The following is a 22,234-nucleotide window of genomic DNA, read 5'->3' as shown; positions in this document are numbered from 1 at the left end:
GTTGGGTGTTTTTTGCTTCTTCGTATTTCAAATCTTTGGCTTGATTCTTGGGATCCTCTAGTCTGCTGTTGGATCTCTGTATATTATTCTTTATTTCAGTCAGTGTATGCTTAATTTCTGATTGGTCCTTTTTCATATCCTTGAGGGTCTCACTAAATTTCTCGAGGTTTCTAGAAGATTCTTGAGTAACCTTATAACCATGGTTTTGAACTCTATATCCAATATTTTGCTTTCATCCATTTCTTTCATTTGTGACCTGTTTCTTTGTCTCCGTATTTTGGCTGCTTCCCTGTGTTTGTTTCTATGTACTGGGTAGCTGCTAAGTCTCCTTGAGTTGATAGAGTGGCCTTGTGTGTAGGTGTCCTATACGGCCCAGTGGTTCAGCCTCCCCAGTCACCTGAGATGCACCCCTTTGTGGGCTGTTTGCACAGTGATACCTTGATTGCTGTTGGTATCACTGGGAGGAATTGACCTTCAGGCCAAATGGCTGCGATGACCAGCTGTGTCTACACTGGAAGATCTGTTGCAAAGGAGACCCCCTTATGGGGCAGGACTTGCTTCAGTGGGGCTTTGGTGCTCACTGAGTCTGCTCCTTGAGTGTGTCTCTTATGGATGTGAAGAGTTGTAATCTGGTATGGTCTCACTCTGACCACTGGGTATACTGGCTAATGGATCTCCAAAGAGGTGCAAGGTCAGCCACTGTCTGGGGCCGCCCAGCAGGAGCTACAGAGACATCTTCATATTCCTCCTCTTTGTATGGGGTTTGAAAGTGCCCAGATGAGGCCCAGCTGTGAAGCAAGTCAGGCTGCTGCTGCCGGGCATTGGGCCTTCTTATGGAAGCTCTGGGGCTCTCTGACCCAGCCGCAGTTTGACAGGTTTAAGCGGGGAGAGAGCACAGGCCATTCATATGCAAAAGCCGATGTGCACAGCTTGGGTGGGGTTGTAAATTGCATGGGGCGATGTCTCTGGGAATCACCAGGGTGGAGCAAACAGCAATGGCTGCCAGTCAGCCCTGCACTGGAGAGGTCCCCGCGTCCCGTGCCCCTGTGCAGGAACAATGATCGCTGCAAGCACCTCTGAGAGAAAGCCGCCCTCGTGTTCCTGTCCCGATGCCAGACAGTCCAGTTTCTTCCCGTATGTGTCTGGGTCCCCCAGATTCCCGCCCAGAACTGGAGTTCAGAGCAAGCAGGAGTTTGTATCTCCCTCCCAATTAAATGAGCAGCACATCCAGGTGCCAGCACTTTCCGCGCCTCCGCACCTCTTGCCAGTCTCAATGCGCTTTCTTCACCTCTCTAGTTGTGGAACTTCCACTCAGCCAGCTTTCCCTCGGTTCTGGGTGGTAGTTGTTCTGCCTTTTAGTTGTTATTTTGATGTGGTTGTGAGAGGCAGCAAGTATAGGTGTTCACCTATGCCGCCATCTTGGTTCTTTTTCAACAATAAACTCTTAAAATATGGTAGGCCTACCTTACTAAAAACAATCATTAGCCAATAAAACAGAGTTTATGTATAAAAAATTACTTAAAAACCATCAATATCTTATTTTGGTTTTTTACTGTCTTTTTAAAATATGTTTATTAGATTTTGGGAGATCACAGGAACATAATACACATCCTCTGTAGTGTTAGTAGAATAAAAAATAACCAGGGCCAATGGTCAAGAACCAGGTACTCAATTAAGTCAGACAATTGCTTTGAAGTCAATGCAAAGATCTAAATGAACCTTTATTTTTCCTGAGGGTAAGTGACTTTGGGGGTAAATTTTTTTAAAATATATATTTTATTGATTTCATGAAGGGAGAGGGAGAGAGAGCTAGAAACATCAATGATGAGAGAGAATCATTGATCGGCTGCCTCCTGCTTGCCCCCTACTGGGGATCGAGCCCGCAACCTGGGCATGTGCCCTTGAGAATTGAACCACCCGGGACCCTTCAGTCCCCAGGCCGATGCTCTATCCACTGATCCAAACCAGCTAGAGCAGAGGTTCTCAACCTGTGGGTTGAGACGACCCTTTCACAGGGGTCGCCTAAGACCATCGGAAAACACATATATAATTACATATTGTTTTTGTGATTAATCACTATGCTTTAATTATGTTCAATTTGTAACAATGAAAATACATCCTGCATATCAGATATTTACATGACGATTCATAACAGTAGCAAAATTACAGTTATGAAGTAGCAACGAAAATAATTTTATGGTTGAGGGTCACCACAACATGAGGAACTGTATTAAAGGGTCATGGCATGAGGAAGGTAGAGAACCACTGAGCTAGAGCTTTGGGGGTAAATTTAACTTAGAAAGAAACTAGACGAGACTGCACAGTCCTGGCTACCAACACAGACCAGAAGCATCTTTCACTGACATAACTGTTCAGCTTTATAATTATCTTTGAAATAACATAGCCTACATCAATTAATGTTCATTAGGGGTCAGCTTTTTCTCTTCTCTGCCAAAGTATCATCTTCCCACCAACCATATTTCAATTCAGTCCACAAATCACAGATTCTTTATTGGAAAAAAAGAGGTTTCCATGGTGAAATGCAAATGATTTTTTCAATTCTCAGTAACTCCTTAATATATATGTTTTATTTATAAACAAAGCCTACTGCACAAACTTGGAATAAAAAGAAGTATATCTTATTTATGGAAGGCGTTAAAAAGGTTATGTCAAAGGAAATTTTCATAATAAACTGCAATTTGCTCTGTTGCATCTCAAAAGGACTTATTTAAAATAGAAGCACAGTAATTGGTTTATTGACAAAATGACATGAAGGACACAACTGATATCCATGGATGGCCCTTAAACTGAAAGAACTGTGGTACCTCATAAGACCCATGTTAGAGCTCAGAATGTCATCTTCTATAGGCCCTTAATGACATAATCATTTAATACCTGAAAAACTGTCCATGTTTTACATTTGACCTTGAGAACACCATACCAAAGAGATAAAAGTGTCTTTGTTTTATATTCTAAAATATTTTTTTCTCTGGCTCTCTTTTTGTTCATCAGTTTATGTTGTTTATTATATTCCACAAATGAGTGAGATCATATGATATTTCTCTTTCTCCAACTGGCTAATTTCGCTTAGCATAATGCTCTCCAGGTCCATCCATGCTGTTGCAAAAGGTAAGAGTGCCTTCTTTTTTACAGCAGCATAGTATTCCATTGTGTAGATGTATCACAGTTTTTTAATCCACTTATCTGCTGATGGGCACTTAGGCTGTTTCCAAATCTTAGCTATGGTAAATTGTGCTGCTGTGAACATAGGGGCGCATATATCCTTTCTGATGGGTGTTTCTGATTTCTTGGGATATATTCCTAGAAGTGGGATTACTGGGTCAAATGGGAGTTCCATTTTTAATTTTTTGAGGAAAAAGTGTCTTTGTTTTAAAGACTTTATCAAGTATTCAGAAAATGCAATATCCTTCATCCTAACACCTCAGTCCTGAAATAATATTCTGAAAGAAGTTAAACGCTACTCTCTTGATTCAGTTAGAATTTCTAGACACTGAAACAATTTCCAAAGAATAGAAACAACATAGATGCAAGCATCAGACACACATTATCACATCAGTTCATTTTAACATGATTCATCTAGAACAGGGGTGGGCAAACTTTTTGACTCGAGGGCCACAATGGGTTCTTAAACTGGACCGGAGGGCCAGAACAAAAGCATGGATGGAGTGTTTGTGTGAACTAATATAAATTCAAAGTAAACATCATTACATAAAAGGGTACGGTCTTTTTTTTTTTTAGTTTTATTCATTTCAAACGGGCCGGATCCGGCCCGCGGGCCGTAGTTTGCCCACGGCTTATCTAGAACCTGACCCCTCTATCTATGGGTCTGTCTTTGTACCTCCCTTGTGAAGAAACAAAAGAAACACCTGAACCATTTAATAAAATTTGACTTTAAAGTGAGTACTACAAATTATTTTTCAAAGATTTAAAGATGAAAAAAACTGGCTATCATTGAACCACAGGAACGGTGAAGAGAAATGAAAATCAGAACTAAGAATCTAAAACTAGAGCAACAAAATAAATGAACCAGATCAGCAATTGGGTTAGCAGGAGATATGCGTCTGACATAAAATAAGATTGATGTTATTTCACATAGATTATTAATGCCAGAGATAACCTTAGAGAGGGAACTTTTTTTTCCAAACCCCTCCTTTACAGTTGATAAAAACTAAGTCTCAGACACATAAGACTTGTTCATATCGGTAAATGAATAGCAAGTTACTCCACAAATAAGCATTAAAATTCGCATATATGTTATAAAGTAAACTTACTCTTTTGTCCTCCTCAGTTGCCACAGTTCACACACTTAAATACATTAGAATTTCAGTGTGACTACACGGCATGTTTTGGGGTCTGTGTTTCTAATTAAGTAGAAATTAATCAAGGGTGAAGAACAAATTGTCAGCTGTCCCAATGCCTGAACAGTCTTAAGTGTAACTTCAGAGGCCTGATATATGCAATGCCTCTCCCCAAATTAACTTATTCCTAAAAAGTAGGAATACCGTGATTTGGATTAATTATTACAAAAATGCAGCCTCACCTGCTATTTTTTCTAAATGGCCATCCCTTTCTAAGGCTATAGCCATAAACAAGTACTTGTCCGTAAGGTTAAACAGAACAAAAAAAGAAAATGGTTAAATATTCTATTACTTGAATGGTATAATCAGTCTGCTAATTTTTTTTAATCACTACATAATTTAGTCAGAAATCAAACTCTTTGCTTAAAAGACATGAAAATTATAATTCCATAGCTAAAATTAAACTTGATTATAAAATACATAAATGTGGTTCAAAGGTACATATATTTACAGAGCAGCAACTTTAATGAGATCATAAGTACATAACATTAAAATGGTGAAAAATGATCACTAGGAATTGAATGTGACCAATAAAGGTATTTTTATAGAACAAAAGTTGAGAGAAGGAGAGAAGTAAACTAACACTTATTGAACACTAGGCATTGTGCTAGCATCTTATCAATCTGTTAGCATAATCAACATCTCAATTATCACAACAACCCCATGAAGCAGCCATTATTATTATTCTCATTTTACAGGTAAGAAACAGAAAGGTTAGTTAACTTGCCTAAAGTCACACAGCTAGTTGGTAGTAGAGCTATGATTTGAATTGAGATCTATTTAAGCCCTCAAGCCATAACATAATAATCTCAGACTATTCACTGAAACATAGATAATTCATAATCCATTTCTACAAGAACTATTTTAGGAGGATTTTTATCATAAAAGCTACAACACAACTTTTTTTCTCTTTGCTCTCATGTTTGGAAAGCCTGAAGAATTAAGTCTACAAAAGCAAAATAGAATTCAAATCAGTTCCATGTTTCTGACAATACTTGCACATGAGTCTCAAGCCTTAACTGTTTTCAAGGTGTTTTCATATATTTTGATTCACTTTATCACCACAACACCCCTGTGAGAGAAAGCTGATGCTATCATCATTCTGGAGATGTTGTTTCAACTATGTGAGTTGCCAAACATGACACAGCAGATTATGGATAGAACTGAGCCTAGAATCTACATATCCTGACTTTATCTATTGCTCTTCCCATCAGAACTTACAGCCTTCAAATGCAAAAGATAACTATTTCTACAGCTGAGGCAACATTCTCTCCCCCTTTTTTTCTCAAGTGGCAAAAAAATACCATAATTTATATTTAGGAAACATAAACTGTGCCTTGTCATGTTCTCTCTTCCTATTGCATAAGATCAAACTATGTGAATAAAACAATTCTAAGGTATAATCATCTTCCACATCTTTGGTTTTCATCATAATATTCATGCTGAAGTGACTGAATTAAAATCATGGCACATGTCCATAGCAAGTGATTTCATTATAATCTTGAAAATTTATAGCCTCAAACAGCAAAAGCAATTTCCATTTGTACAATATATAAAAATAATCTGGTATTAGGTAAGATTGAACTTACATATAGCCATTGGTAGGAAAGATGTGCTAAGATATTCAATAATATCCTTGTGCAGAAATGGAGGGAAGGTAGCTAACGTTGATATCATCGTGTAGGGCAAAGTACTCAGAATATCATCATTGAGAAAGGGCAGCAAACACGTGGTTGTATAAAATATTGACTGTCCAAGATCTACAAAAGAAAATTGAGTAATCAGTCGCTGAATATTTTGCCATTTAACAAAATATGCTAATTATACATTCTAAGTTTTTATGAACTGATTTAAATTATAAGCAACTATTGTTCCCTTCCTATTAAAAGTTCCAAAACATACTACTCAGTATAGTAAGTATACAGCATTTACTCAATAAATGACTGCACTAAGACATATAAATATCTAGTATATGAGCTTTTCCTCAATACTTTATCAAGCTTTAGTAATACTTGTTATTCATATTACTCCTCAATTTCATAAATCAGAAGCACTGTCCATGGGCTAATGAATCCCGAAATCCTTCCAGCATTCTTACCTCCATTTTTATTACACAAGATAACTGTGGCACAGGATGTTAAACTATTTTCTCACTGGAAGTTTTAGAAAAGTCAAGGGCAGGACTGGATATAAAGTCAGGCTAGCCCTAGCCAGTTTTGCTCAGTGGAGAGAGTATTGACCTGCGGACTGAAGGGTCCTGGGTTCAATTCCTGGTCAAGGGCACATATTTTGGGGCATGCACAGGAGGCAACCAATCGATGTGTCTCTCTCACATTGATGTTTCTCTCTCTGTGTTTCTCTCCCTCCCTTCCACTCTCTCTAAAAAATCAATGGAAAAATATCCTCGGTTGAGGATTAACAAAAACAGGCTATTTCTAACCCATAACCAAACTACAATCTTCCTACATCTGGAGTCTTGGGCAATAAGGTAATTTGCATCTCCCAGCACCAGGGCAGATTTCAGATGAACCAAAGAAAGGAAGCCGTAAACTACTGCTGCATGTCCCTGAGTATTTAGTTATCGATTATCACAGAAGAACGTGCCACCTAATAATAATCTATCAACATTTTTAAATGGGGATAGGAACAGTACCTACCTCACTTCATTAAAAGGATTGTTAGGAGCTTTAAATGAGATAAATGTAAAGTGCTTAACATAATGCATAATGTGCGTTCTGCATATATTAGCCATTTTATTAATGTTAGTATTATTATGATTATTATTGCCTGCACAAGGAGTAACAATAGAGGAAATTTGAAAAAACACAACTATTTAGCTTTAGAATGCATGTAGACCAAATCCCATTGCACTGAATGTGTATTTTGAATTCTGGACCTCCCAAAATATAGGTCATCAGCCACTGACTTGACAATGAAGATTTTGATGGTTTTCATATTCATTATAAAAGAAAACTATTAGACGTGTTTGTTTTGCAGATTTACCTTCTTAGTGCTATTTGGATGCCTAATGTCGTTTCTGATTTTCATTAAAATTAATGTGCCATCTCAGCAAGCAATCAACTGTCAACAGAGAAGATGTGGCCACACTATCCACTGGGAGCAAGGTCAGTCAGCCTTGGGTTCCCAGTGAAGACACAGAAAATCCACAGGTGGTTCACTAGTAATTAACTGAGGCTGTGCATAAAAAGACACCTCAGCTGCGTTTTAGCCTACTTCCAGAACATTCGCACAGAAAGGGGCCTGAGAGCCCACCTGGAATATTCTTCATATGAGGAAACTGAGGCCTGGAAAAGGGGAGTGATTGTCCAGGATTTCCTAAGAGTTAGTAGGCTGAACTGAGACAAAAATGGGACTCTTCTGGGAACACTGCACTGCCCCCTGTGCAGACACAGCCTCTAGCCCTAGCCGCAGTTTGTTCTCAAACTTGGTGTACAAAAGGATCATCCAGAGAGCTGGTTTAAAATTCAGTGATTCTTATTCAGAAATCCTGGCTTGGGACCCAGAATTCCATGTTTCAAGATTCCTCAGCGATTCTGATGTTGTTCAGACGATGCTCAGAGAAACAATGCTGTACTGTTTTTAACCTCTAAGGGATGGTCTAGTGAGGTTCCCCCTATCTTTCAAGCTTTGTTATGCAGAACAAGAGCTCGGTATATACATAACAGTGAAAAGTCACAAAATAGCTGTGGGTATAAAAGCAAAAATACAAATCATCCCCCCTGAAATTGTCATAATTTACACATTAATTGCAATTACATGAGTTGTGAGTCACCAAAGTGAATGCTTCTATCTTAATCAAGGGGCTCTGAAGATAAAGATCAGCTGCCTAACACAGTGGCCCAGCCCAGGACCAGACAGGTCCAGGATGACTCAGGACTGGAGTCACAAAGGAAGAGCACTGACAAGCTCACCACACAATCAACTCTGGCAGCCTTCTGTTCAAAGGGTCATCTCCTTTAAGTTCTGAATCAGGATAGGATCACAATAAAAGTGACTTGGCTTAAAACAGCTACAAAATTATATGATAAGCAAGCTTACAAATTTCTAAGTTTTTATATTCACTATAATACAGAATTATAAATATAAGCAAAAACAAATTCAATAATGATCATTTCATCATTTTTATGAAAGTAGATTTGTTTTTAAATTAAGAACACATCTTACTAAATAAACCATTAAGCATTCTCACAGGAGAGTTAGTCATAACTGAAAAGCAAAATAACCCCTCATCACCCACCCATTTCCCAAATTCCAATATTTCTGTACAGTGAAACTTTGGTATCATCCTTCCAGAAACCAAATTCTCAGTGCTTTCAAGTTAAGAAAACTGGCATTTTAAAAGTTCATTTTCTGCAAAAAGCCCTTTTCTTACTGTATGGTTTCCCATTTGATTCACCCAACTATAACACTGAATGGTTGAGCAGTAGATATTATTGGACTAGTTTTTATGGGTTAGAAGAATTTGGTAAGCAAGCAAGATAATGAAATTGACTAAAGACACCCAGAAGAAAGGGGAAGAATTAAGAAGTATGTTCTCGGGCTTCTGTCCTAAGGCACCACTGCTACTGTTCACTGTACACCATATACAGCATATAGACATTCTACCACATAGCCAACATTTTGTAATTAACTACTGGTTGTTAGTTACATTGGCAACACTTCTTAGAGATTTCTTTTTCTTTAGAGATTTCTTCTTATCTAATTTCCTGGGTTTAAAGACAGGAAAAATGAGTCCCAGAGAGATTCTGTGATGTGGCCCCCCAAAAAATCACAGAATTAAGTCAGTGCATTTGACCTGCTCTTCAAGCTCCACCTCTTACATTTTCAAGGGGGCAACTTTTTAAGTCTTAGCTCCCAAATCATTTCAACAAGAGTTTCCATGATAAGCAGATCAGGGAAGCAGAGATAGATTCCTGTTATAGTCTTTCTCTTCTCCCCGGCCCTTTCGCCCCCAATTCAGACCCACTTGGATAGCATCCCTCTGGCCATAGAACAGCGAAATGTTAGGATGAAAAACATCATCATTAAATTTCAGTGTATGAAAGGCTTTAGCCACACAGAGACCTTTCAAGCCATTTATTCCAATAACAACAGTCTCCAGCTTCCATAAATATACATGTACATTCTCAAAGTTTTCGAGTAAATGCTCACCGTGTTGGCCATGCTGTAGTAAAGGAACTAGATCCAGGAGAGTCACCAAAGTCACGTAGAGGCCTTGATAGTCCAAAGAAGGGTAGTCTGACAAGTGAGCATCACGACTTTGCAGGCTGCGTTCAGAGGGAGCATCTCGCAGGACGCTGTAAAGGAGGGAGCGAGTAACAGTAGGGTTGATGGAACTGACCTGCGGTCTTAGAGATGGGGTGAGTGGGAATGGCACAGGAAAAAGACACATGGTCATGGGCACTGTCAAATTGGAGGCATCTTGGCTTTCCTTCTTCCCTGTGCGGGACAAAATGCTGTTGGGGGGACAAAGAAAAAAAAGAGACAACAAAGACACAAAGAACAGCACATTACATTGAAATGACACTCTAAAACAAATAATAAAACACCAGATATATCCCACATAAGATGCAATTGCCACACCAGGAGCATCTGCCAATCTAGGACAGGTCACACGGCTTCGTGCTCAGATACCAATAAGGCAAGGTTTACTTTGCGGAAGTTGCATTGCATCTCATGTGTTATCTGGTTAGTAAGGAGCAAAAATATAAAAATGCATGTTTCAGTGCCAAACCCATGTTTTACAGTTTATCGATCTGGTGAAGAAGTTTCCTGGAAGGAAAAGTAGCGGCTTTGTCTACCAAGATAGGGCTTTTATTCTTAATTTTAAAAAGCTTTCAAAACAAAGGAAGTTTTTAGCAAGACTTTCTTAATCAGGTAAATAAAACTTGCAAAATATAGGTATGGCACTTGCAGAAACATGTTTTAGCAAAGAATAAACATGTGTGTTTATTAAGAAAGTCTTAAAAATCACATGTTTATTGCATCAAAATAATGTCTATATGTATATTATGATACTGTTTCATGACATTCTGTCAGTATCATTTGAGATAATGAAGTTTAAACAGGCATATGAATTTAGAAATAATACATATTTCTAAAATGTTAGCTAAACTACATTGGAAAAGCTGTAAAATAATATATATTAAATGGTCCGTAGCATATGTTTGTGAACTAATGATAATGGTTATTTATGTGTGTGTTTTTAATTTTGCATGTTGGGGAGGAAACATTTTATTCTATGAATACAAACAATGGTTTATTAAATAGTTACCTTCAAAATTCTAAAGACTAAGCAAGCAGTATCTGCCAGGTAGCTGCATATCATACAATAAGATCTCATATATTACTGCTGCTACTTACGTTATTATTCAACAAAACTCACTAAAAAACTAGAGGAAAGATAATTTAGAAAGTTAACAAAAAGTTTAAGGGGAATAAAAATAAATTATAAAAAATATATTGGCTTTCTTTTAGCCTTCATTTTTAAATAAAAACCTTTTAGTAAAAGCGATAAAGCAGAAAAGTTGTTAATTTAAAAATAGAAAAAATAACTACATAGCCAAATGTTTAGATTTTTTAAAATGAGGTTATACTATTTATCATTAAAGACAATAGCTATACATTATAATGATAATATCTGCTGCACTTACGTGCTTTTATATGTTAATCAAAACATAACAATTTATAAACGCTTCATTACATAAAAATAACCTTGTTTTACACTTATTCTATGTGAATAAAATATTACTAAGTTCTTAGTTAATGATATTACATTTATAAATTTTACAGTGGGGTGAAGAATTGGTTAGTGTCAAGCATGCTTGCTATTCCAAATTTACATTTATTTTTATTTACTCTTAGTGCAAAATATGTTACAATGTAAGAAAAATAACTACATGCTTTTTGTTTTCCATGTGCCTAATTTACCTCGATTTCCTTTGTCTTCTGTTCCCCAATGTCGAGGGAAAAACAATCAATAATAATAAAAATAATTTCAGAATAGTTATGTAACACTTCTTAGCAATAAATAACTTAAGATTTAGTGTAAGGTTGTTTTTTTTTAATTTTTAAAGGGATTTAATTTACCTTTTTTGTGTGTGATGTATTTAACTTTGTAAGCTTCTACTTTACAATGGGATAATATCAACATTCGTTACCCCTGCCTGTCTACATCTAATATAAATATCATCGTTTTCCATCAGGCTTTATACTTTCCTCACATAATTCAATTACTCCTAAAAATACCACCTTTAAATGTGATATTCTTGATAATAAGCCCAGTCACCACAAAAAACTATTTTAATCCTATAGGATTCTATCCCGCTGAAAATACCTTTAGAATCACAATGGATATGTCAGAAATATTATTTCCCAAACTTCAGCCCTAAATTAGCCAACTACCAGCATCTTTCCAAATTTATAAGACGTGGATCTTACAGCAGTGGTATAAAAAAAAAAAAAACACTTTGCCAATGAGAATAAAATGTTCTCTTTATCATATATTAATACTATCCTTTCAATCAAGTACAGTGCTCTCATCAAACTTTTCCTTGGTAGGGGAAATACAGCACATTATATTTTCCAATATACGTTGCTATTTTTCCAAAGTTTGATATAATTTGACAAATACTAGTAAATCAACTTTGGAGACTCTGTTTTGATATTTTTCCCTTCCTGTATATGTGGCATTCCCAAATGATAGCAGCAACAGCTTCAGACATGCAGGGAGGGAAGACTGTCAGCACTAAAACAGTAAACGTCTCTCTCGCTGCCTTCAGATTTAATAAGTAGGTGAAATTGAGGGGGAAAAATGGCTGAGGATGAGTTATCCATGAAACCAGCTTTAAATTACCATTCATGTTTCAATGTAAGGAAATGTTTTCACTTGTGGAAAAACTTAAGAAGGGCTCATGAATAAATGTACAATGTATTGTGATTTTATGATGTTTTGTGAGTTTTATTCAGGAAAAAAACACACACACCTATTTCCCCAACCAAACTGTCTAACTTGGGAATCATAAAACCAACTTCCCCGTTTGAAATTCTTTCCCAGAGGTCTGTACATCCAACCAAAAAGAATATTAAGAACGTCCTGCTCAGAAGAGTTTGACTCAGCATCCAACTTTTCACCTTTCCTTCTCCCTCCTGAGATCCTCTTTATCAAGCATTTACTTCCAACATCAAGAGAAATCGAGAAAAGATCTCTGTGGGTGCTGGTAAAGATGAGAAGTTGCCCCAAGGTATTTATAGCACAGAAAATTAATACATAAAATAAACTTTCTCTAAGATTATAAATGTTGACTTGAGTTGACTTTATGCACCAAACAAAATTTCTTTGATCATGCTATGCTCTAAAGCTTCTCTGTAGACTTCAAATCAGTAATTTGAAGAGCTATATACTCCTCCTAAGTGATCAGACATTATAATTCAATTATGATATCAAACTGAGGCTAGAATCCCTTTTAAAAACATATTAAACTTTTTCTAAAGAGTTAGCAGCAAGTAACTTTCCCCAAACTTAATGATTTTTAAAAAGATGTTCTGTACTACCAGCTTGAATGGCACCAGAAGAGAGACAATGTTTAACATGGGAAGACGAAACCTTTAAATGTTCTGCCAGGTAAAAGGCAAGGACCTTAAAGACCTTAGATGTTTAAAACATGGCCCTGAATGCTTCTAATTATGGACAGACACCTCTGGTAGCAGTGAGGGGGGATTAAATTAGATGATCTTCATTGCCGGGAGCCGGTCCATCCTTGCTGCTTGACACAGTCACTGCAGAGAAGAAACATCTGCACAGCATGTTTCAAGGGACCTGGCGTATATGGCATACTGTTCTTAATATGTTTGCTCCCCTTAGCGCTATGTGTTTTAACCAAGGTCACCTCTCCGAGAAAGGTTGTTTCCCCAGGTAGGGATTTTTCCCTGAAGTTAGGGAGGAGATAAAACCCCTTAACTAAGTGCCAGGCGGGTAGTTAATCACTTTAACTACAAACAATCACGCTTAAGCTACATAATCTTTACTCCCTGGAATGGAGATAAGAAACACCCTACCCGTTGGAATAGAAATTGATAGGATTAAAATCAACTGGTATAAATACAGATGTAACAAGACAACAGAAGACAGAACCTAGAGAGAGAACCTAGGGAGAGAACATGGCAAAAGATCCTGGACAGAACCTGGCTACAGAACTTGGCTGGAGAACCTAGACAGAACATGGCAGGAGAACCTGGAGAACCTGGCGACCGAACCTGACTAGAACTTAGCTACAGAACCTGGCTGGAGACCCTGGCTAGAACCTGGCTTCAGAACTTGGTTGGAGATCCTAGACAGAACCTGGCAGGAGAACCTGGCGACAGAACCTGGCTGAGGAACCCAACTATGATGATCACCTGAATGCTGCCTCCGTGTCATTCCTTCTTCGCCTACTCCGTCCACACCTTTGGGGACCCCTGGACCTGCTGGGGCTGGACCCCAGCACTTCATAGTTGCTTCTAATACTAAAAGCAAACAAAAAAACTAAACCCTGAAGTTGTGTGCAAACTGTGTGTCCATTCCTACACTTAGGTTCCTACTATTCAACTGCTGATCTAGTCAGTTATGCTAAACATAATCTCTCCTCTCCTGTGGATTAAATTAATTGAAGTTAAACAGCGAGGATAATTACTGCCTTTGGAAATATGTACAAAAGTCTACTGAAATCAATGAGAGTTATATGCATGCAAGAATATCAGAGGACTATTACTTTAAAAATGCAATTCTGACTCAAATGAAGCTACTGAAACTTCAAGTTGCATATTTTAATCATAATAATAATTTTAGCATCCTTGACAATATCCAAATAGAAAGACAGAGGGTTACTCTATGAAAAGTCACCTCTAATTCTTTCTTCTTATTTCCTTCCAAGTATCTGAATTCTAAAAGCAAGAAGTGCTTCTGAATGTAAAAATTATATAAAAGGCTATGATTGCCTAACCATCATGCCGTACACCTGAAACCAATACAAAATAATATTGAATGTAAACTGTAACTAAAAAATTTTTAATAATACACTTATTGCATAGAATTATTATAAGGGATTAATTAAATGAGATGATACATGAAAAGCGCTTAGAACAGTGCTTGACACATATAATTACTATTATTATTATACAATGTTACTATGATTATGATAGCTATCGTTAGTGTTATTACTAGTGGTAGCTGTTGATGTCTCCCTTTGAAAACGGACTTGGCTCAATTGCATAGAATCTTCTCCAACAGCCGCTTGAACAAAATACCTTAATATCAGTTTGATCATTAAAATGCTATGACCCATGACCATATTCTAATGATCTATTGCCCAAGAAAATGGAACCTTCCTGTCTTGCAAACATTACTTCAGTATCCTAAATTTCTTAACTTTTTGGCACAATGACTAAGACCTACGCAGTAAGCTCCAAGTGTCAACTAGGATGTCACAGTTTCTTTGCAAATGGAATTCAGAATTTGCTTCTTACTGAGAAGTACCTCTCCATGCGAGAACTTTCAAAATTTGTGATAAAGGAAAGTGTTTCCCACTGAGGACACTGACCTCAAAGACAAAAGGAGAATTCAAGAGAACAGAATCAGATGCCTTTGTGCATAAATTTATCTGATTATTACTATGAAAACTGAGCTAATCATTCCACTGCAATTTGAAAATAAGGGAAATATCCTATAACAAGGCCCTAAACTTACTATGCAAGTATGAAATCTATGAATCTGATCAACAGAATCCCTTTAAGACAGAACAGGGACACTAAAGGTTTTAAAGAAGAAAAGATACTCCAAAGATAAGAACAAAGTGATAGCAGGACTGCAGAAGGCTAGTAACTGACTTGACCGCATGAAGCTTCTTTCTACAAAGCGTTCAATCTGCCCACACAAAGCCTCAAACCACAGTGAACTCCAGTGCCACTGCGGTCATTCCAAATTGGTGTTCTTTCCCTACCTAGTACCTGTCTTACCAAACTTTTGCTGTTATATAGCTAAAGAAACAGTAGCAGGTCAAAGCTATGTTTCCAAAACCAGATTTGGAGTGAGAAGACCATGGTAACGGAAGAGACTTAGCCTTAGAGTTTAATGGAAAATAAAGTGTTCCCCTCACTTCCTGGATGTTATTTCCCAAATGATTGGGTCTTTTCTTGAAAGGCTTGTTTTTCCTAATGAGAACTGTGAAGCAGATAGGTCCCTCCTGTCACTACGTTACAGTAAACGCAGACAGTATTTGTTGTTGTTTCCTGGTCCTCCAGAGAATTTCCATATCAATTGTAAAGTATGGTGAACACTTGAAGTGTCACACAAATTAAAAATAACTGTTATTACCATATATTGTACCATATGATATATGTTAATACTATATATTATACATCAGTACGATATACTACTGATGAACCTAAAATGCTACATAATTCTGACTTTCTTTAAGACCGTAAGTGCTTCCTATTCTTAATGATAGCAATACAGTTTCTTCTTTTAAGCCTACTCCCTATTTACTGCCAGACATATAACTTTTATCACTATATAAATCTCTTGATAAGACGTTCTACTGAGGGACGCAGGCAGAAGCCATGCAACCCTGTTTTTCTTTCACTCAGGCCTGTGATCGGATCTGCTATAGACACCCAGGGACCTGGAGTCCAGACTCTTCTGGCAGAGCACTAGAAAACGTAAGGTCCTTCGAAACATTCAGTTCCATCAAAATTTAAATCCCAATCAGTTCAGCAGTGCTACCTAGAAATTCTTTCAAAGTAGAGGATATTTTAAAGCTTACCTTAACAAGGTCTGAGAAAAGTATTTCAGGGTGTTTGCAATATCTGTTCCTGAAGGTACAGGGTAAATGTTGTGGAGAACCCGGTTATGATATTCCTGTAAGTACCGGATCTTGGAAGCAACTAGATAGAAACAAAACAAAACAAAAACAAAAAACAAAAAAAGAAAAAGAAGAGGAATCATCTTGTACTGTGTATTAGCTATACGGTTATTAGTTTTAATGATCAGATACAGGAATTTAATCAGTATTTTTTAAAAATATGTAAATTTTTGCTGGAATTCCATGGCAGAAACAATTACAAAAAGACGTTTAATTTCTTAAAATTGTTATCAGAACACAAAATTATTTTTAGTTATCTGGTTTAATAACTTTTTCACAAATTAGCCATTACCTTTTTTTATCACTAAGAAAGACAGTACTCCAAATTATTTTATAATCACTCCCAAGTTAGCTTATTTTAGCAAAATAATAATAGACATATATCTCTGCCACCAGAGAATTATATTTAATATTACCTAACTGAAACTAAAGGAGAAAACTCAAAGGTCTTTCGGCAATACTTTACAAATCCTAAAATAGAGGGCGTTCATTGCACAATGGCATCAGTTGAAACCAGACCTTTAACTCGGGAAGTGTTCATAAAAGCGTGCTTAGCAAATGTTTAACTGCAACAATATTTAGGATAGATTAACTTAGTATTAAATAAGAATACAATGTTTGGGTGGTAATAAAAAAATTAATGTCACATTTTTCTTTCAAGACATTTCAGAAATTAGAAGGCTTCCTAAGCTTTCTGAACTTGGCTGCCCAGATCTCCTCGACATTCAGGAGGGACTCAAGAGGCTCATTGACCCTCCTAGACCTACCTGGAGTCACCAGCATTGTCCACATTCCTGACCTGACCTTTGACCTGGCTGCAGTGCATGGCCCAGTTTTAGTCATTCCTCTTTGCAAATCCCAAGGGGTCATGATGGTCAATGTCTCTCAGGTCGCCTCCTCCACAGAGCTCTCAACACTGTCCATTTGTCCTTTCAATCTTTAAGGCTACCAAGGGAGCCTTTTAGGTGGAACGGCTCACTGTCAGCAGTTAACAGAAGACAAATCAAGTCCTGGAGAAGCAAGGCCATGATGTTCCCAACAGCCCATGGAAATAGGCTCCTGGATGTGTTCTAACTGAAATTCTAGCTTAAGTAACTTCTTTTAAAGCACGTCAAAATGCTTTTGATAGGCATGGGACATAGAATCCCAGGATGATGAAATATCAGAACTAGAAGGGCCTTAAAGACCTTTTCCAAAACCATTTCATTTGAAAGATGGGAAATGAGGCACATGAGGTCATCAACCGCAGAGCTAGACTAGAACTTATAAACCCTGGTGCCCTTTCCACTATGGCATACTCTAGAATACCATTGTGAAATGAAGTCAAAAGGCAGGTAGTGGGTATTCACTGCATGACATCAAAGCAATGTTCAGCTCTTATTGTTCCCTGATTCTAAATCTCACATATACCACTTATCAAATTTCTCTTTTCTCTCTCCAACTACCTACACATTTCCACAATATGGTTAGTATTTTCCAACATAAATAAGCCTCGATTGCGGATAAGACCTTGAGTGTGTATATAGCACATCACCTCTAAAGAAAGCAACAAGGTTATATCCATTGTCGTAATTAATCTGGTAAGTATCTGGTTGTAAAAATAACTTTTTTCCTGAGATAAGGGAAAAATAAGTGATACTTTAAAAATGTTTCAATTACAGCCCGGCTGGAGTAGCTCAGTGGTTGAGCGTCAACCTATGAACCAGGAGGTCATGGCTGGATTCCCTGTTAGGGCATATGCCTGGGTTGCAGGCTCGGTCCCCCAGTAGGGAGCGTGCAGGAGGCAGCCAATCAATGATTCTCTCTCATCATTGATATTTCTATCTCTCTCTCCCTTTCCTATCTGAAATCAATAAAAAAATATTTTTAAAAAATAAAATGTTTCAATTACATAATCTACAAAAATCCATTTTCTTCTCAGCATTTTTGATCTGCTGCTCATCATCTTTTATAAAATCACATTAAAGGGAACCCCCATGTTAGTACATAGTTTCAAGCCCCAAATATTTGAGATATGTAGCAGGCCAGCATATGTTTTCTGCTCACCCAACATCACAGTAACATTCTGTTACTGTGACTTTTCTCAACCTTTAATATTTAGCAGGTTTCTGTTGAGTATTTCAGAAAAAGGTTAATCATTCCACCACCTGATAGTGCAAGTTGTGGACAATAAGCTCAAATGAGGAGGAAAGCCATAGATCCCACAACTCAATGCTTGCTCATAATTCAAGAGCTACAGAACTGTCCATATACAACAATAGCAAGCATTCGGAAATGTCTTTTAAAAAATGAATGTTCATTTTTATAGTTATTTTTTGTCAAAATTCAGCAATGTCTCCTTTCAGTGGATGCCCGAACATGCAAGGGAAAGCAGAAACAAGTCACTCCCTTCTTTGAGATCTTTTAATATTTTACAAACAACACATTGTATTGTTTTTGTTTACTTACCTGTTTATTTTTCCATACCAGGTTGTAAATTTCTTGAAGGCAGAAACTATATCTTATCCATATCTTATCCCACGCCTAACACTGCCTGGCACTTAGGAGGCACTCGATGTATTTGTGGGATAAATGAACAAATAAATTATTACTTTAATAATAACACTTATAACCTGGGGGCTTTTTTGCACATATACATATCTGTTTCCCACACTAGATTGTTGACTCTTTTTCTTCCTAGTGCTAGACATCTAGTACATGCTCAATAAATAAGTGATGAGTGAAGATAGAAAGAAAGGGGGAAGAGAAAGAAGAACAAAGATACTGGTGAGTAACCATGAAAGACAATATCTAGAACCAGTTGGGAAAATGTTCAAGTTAATTTTTGCACTGGTGAATGCAACAAATTCATAGATTTATTTAACTTTCATGTTTGCAACTATTTGAGGACAGCCAGAAAGGTCCCTGACATATAGTAATCTGTAAATTGTGATGAGGATGTGACTAAAACTCATTTACATTTCAACTTTGCACAGAAGAGAGGGTCATTTGGCTGGCCACCAAGCCCATGTGAGCACCCAGCAGTCTCATCACAGCACTCAGTTCTTATTTTTACTCTAATCTTATACCTGAATATTACCGCAGAAAACCAGATAATTGGGTTGGATGGATATACACAAATTATCTCCAGCCTCAACTGACCTTTAGGCAATCACTGTTTCATCCATCTCTACGCTCTTCAAAACTTCTCCCACAACCACTCTTTTCCTTATGCTTTAAGAAAACAGACAGCATCTGTTATGGACCGAATGCCACCCCACCCCAAAATTTATATATTGAAGTCCTAATCTCAAAACGTGGCTATATTGGAGATAGGTAAGGCCTTTGAAGAGGTGATTAAGTTAAAATGAGGCCCTTAGAGCAGGCTCTAATCTTGTCTGACCAGTATCCTTGTAAGAAGAGGAGATTTGGACACAGGAGAGATGTCATGGATGCGTGGGAACAGAGGAAAGGCCATGTGAGGACACAGAGAGAAGACGTCTTGGCCATCTGCAAGCCAAGGAGATAGGCCTCAGGAGAAGCCAAACCTGCCAACACCTTGATCTTGGACTTCTGGCCTCCAGGACAGTGAGAACATTAATTTCTGTTATTTATGTCACCAGGTCCATGGTACTTTGTTATGACAGCTCTAGCAAACTGACTAATACCCCATCAGAGAAGAAATCTAAGAGACTCTAAGTGAGAGCTCTGAAATGAAATAGTTCTGGATTAAGACTTTGGCTCTGTCTCCATTTAACCCCAGTTTCCTCATCTGTATCTGAGGATAATCATACCAACATCACGGGGCTGTTGTAAATAATAAATCACTTACTGTGCCAATCACCTAGCATAGTACCTACGGTATCAAAAGCCTACCTGCATTGCCTTCTTTCCTTTCCCTATCAAACACCCATTCCACGCCAGTGCCCTCCAGCCGACAGTTGTCTCTCCTAGACATTTACATAAGCATTCAAATAATGTTTGTGAAAGCGAAACTAAAAGCCTCTTGTTTAACTTGACGTTTCCCTCTAGCTATTGGTCTCTCCATTCAGAGCCAAGATTATAAGCATTACATATACTCTCTCATCTCTCCATCACTTCCATTTCTTTCATCCACTCACTTCAGCCTGGCTTCCACCACCACCACTGCACTGAATCTGCTTCTTCCACCGTCCTCTAGAGCTGCCATGTTGCCAAATCCAATCGGCACTTTCCAGTCATCATTTTACTAGACCTTCGACCCATTCCATACAGTCCATCCCTCCCTCTTTGAAACTTTCTCTCGTTGGCATCCCTGACACCACATTCTCCTCATCTTCCTCCCACCTCCCTCGTGTATCCCTCCCAATGTGCTCTGCCATCTCCCCCATTACTTGATGTTTAAACGTTGGAATTCCTCATGGTTCAGCCCTAGACTGCATTTGTCTCCAGTCAATCCCCTCCGTCCATAAGGCTTTCACGCTGTGTGTGCCAAATACTCTTAAATGTGTATTTCCATCCCAGATGTGTAGCTCTTCTGAGTAACAGACCTCATCTATTCAGTTTATCCACTGGAAATCTGGTAGATATCATAAAATAAACATGTCCTACACTGAACTTTTATCTCTTCCCTCACTCCCTCCCCCCCCCAAAAAAAGAACATACTCCGCCATCTATATAATCCAGCAAATCACTTCGACAAAGTATTCTGAAAAACATCCTTGACTCACCTGTTCCTTCTCCCTCACTCCCTTAATCCAACCTGTCACTAAGTCCTGTCAATACTACCAATAAAAGATACCTACAAACTGTCTTCTATTCGTTATCTTCACCATCATTACTGGGCACCATCATCTCCTGGTAGATGCTAAAAAGCTCCAAATCTTCTTTGTTCTCTCTTGCCTCTCTCCAGTTCTTGCTTCTCAGAGCAGCCAAACAGATCTTTTTTTTTTTTAATTAATTTCAGAGAGGAAGGGAGAGGGAGAGGGAGATAGAAGCATCAATGATGAGAGAGAATCATTGATCAGCTGCCTCCTACATGTCCCCCACTGGTGATAGAGCCCGCAACCCGGGCATGTACCCTGACCAGGGATTGAACCTGGGACCTCCTGGTTCATAAGGTGAATGCTCAACCACTAGCAACGCCAGTCGGGCCAAACAAATCTTTTTGAAATACAGTTTCATGCAAATCCTTCAGTGGCTGCCCATTGCCCTCAATAAAATCCAAAATACTTAACATATTATATCAGGTTCCTGCCTACCTTCCAACCTCATGTCATAACACAAGAGTCAGAAACGCTGGCTCTTGCCCCAGTTTTGAACACACAAAACTGTTTTCTATCTGAAAACCTTTCGACGTGGTTATCCCTCTTCATACAATGCTTTTCCCTTCACATTTGTCTGGTTAACTCCTACTCATACTTCAAGGCTGACTTAAACTGTCACTTCCCCACAGAGGTCTTTGCTGACTTCCCTGTCTAAATTGATTCCCTAACCTCCATCCAGATGTTTCTGTATTATAATATCCTATTCTAATGTTTTTCACAGTGGTTAGCATAATTTTTAATTATATACTTCTTTGGGTGATTGCTGACTATCTCTCCCAAATGGACACTCGGCTCCAAGAACTATGCCTCTTATTCACCATTACTTCTGCCCAGTGACTAGTGGGTGCTGACTATGCAGGGTCCTAGTAAGGATGAAAGAAAAGGAGGGAGGAGGAGAGTGGATTTTGGCAGTGGTTAAACTTTGTTTCTTCATGAAAATAGCCAAGAAAGCCAACTGTTAAAGCTGTGATAAAAATGAAGAAAACAGGCCTAGCTGGTTTGGCTCAGTGGATAGAGCATCAGCCTGTGGACTGAAGGGTCCCAGGTTCGATTCCAGTCAAGGGCACATGCCTGGGTTGCGGGCTCGATCCCCAGTGTGGGGCAAGCAGGAGGCAGCCAATCAATGATTCTCTCTCATGGTTGATGTTTCTAT

The 22,234-nt window shown here is 38.1% G+C and overlaps 1 protein-coding gene across 14 annotated transcripts in view; it reads right to left on the bottom strand.

The window, feature by feature from the left end:
• Positions 1-22,234, bottom strand: part of UNC79 (unc-79 homolog (C. elegans)) — a 238,074-nt gene that overhangs the window by 168,029 nt on the left and 47,811 nt on the right. For 7 of the 14 annotated variants that reach the window (XM_014549084.1, XM_014549090.1, XM_014549092.1 and 4 more), the window contains exons 1-4: positions 17,065-17,089; positions 16,199-16,319; positions 9,552-9,856; positions 5,969-6,139 (exon numbers count right to left, since the gene is read on the bottom strand). In XM_014549084.1, coding sequence (XP_014404570.1) covers positions 5,969-6,139; positions 9,552-9,856; positions 16,199-16,319; positions 17,065-17,089 — 622 coding nt within the window. Of the gene's footprint in view, positions 1-5,968; positions 6,140-9,551; positions 9,857-11,330; positions 11,349-16,198; positions 16,320-17,064; positions 17,092-22,234 lie in introns of those variants that run through there. The other 7 variants (XM_014549096.1, XM_014549088.1, XM_014549086.1 and 4 more) reach the window with 4 other exon arrangements.

Source organism: Myotis brandtii, unplaced genomic scaffold (genome assembly GCF_000412655.1).
Source record: "Myotis brandtii unplaced genomic scaffold, ASM41265v1 scaffold535, whole genome shotgun sequence".
Taxonomy (NCBI): domain Eukaryota; kingdom Metazoa; phylum Chordata; class Mammalia; order Chiroptera; family Vespertilionidae; genus Myotis; species Myotis brandtii.
The sequence above is the reverse complement of the archived record's forward strand: the minus strand, read 5'-3'. Positions and strand labels throughout refer to the sequence as shown.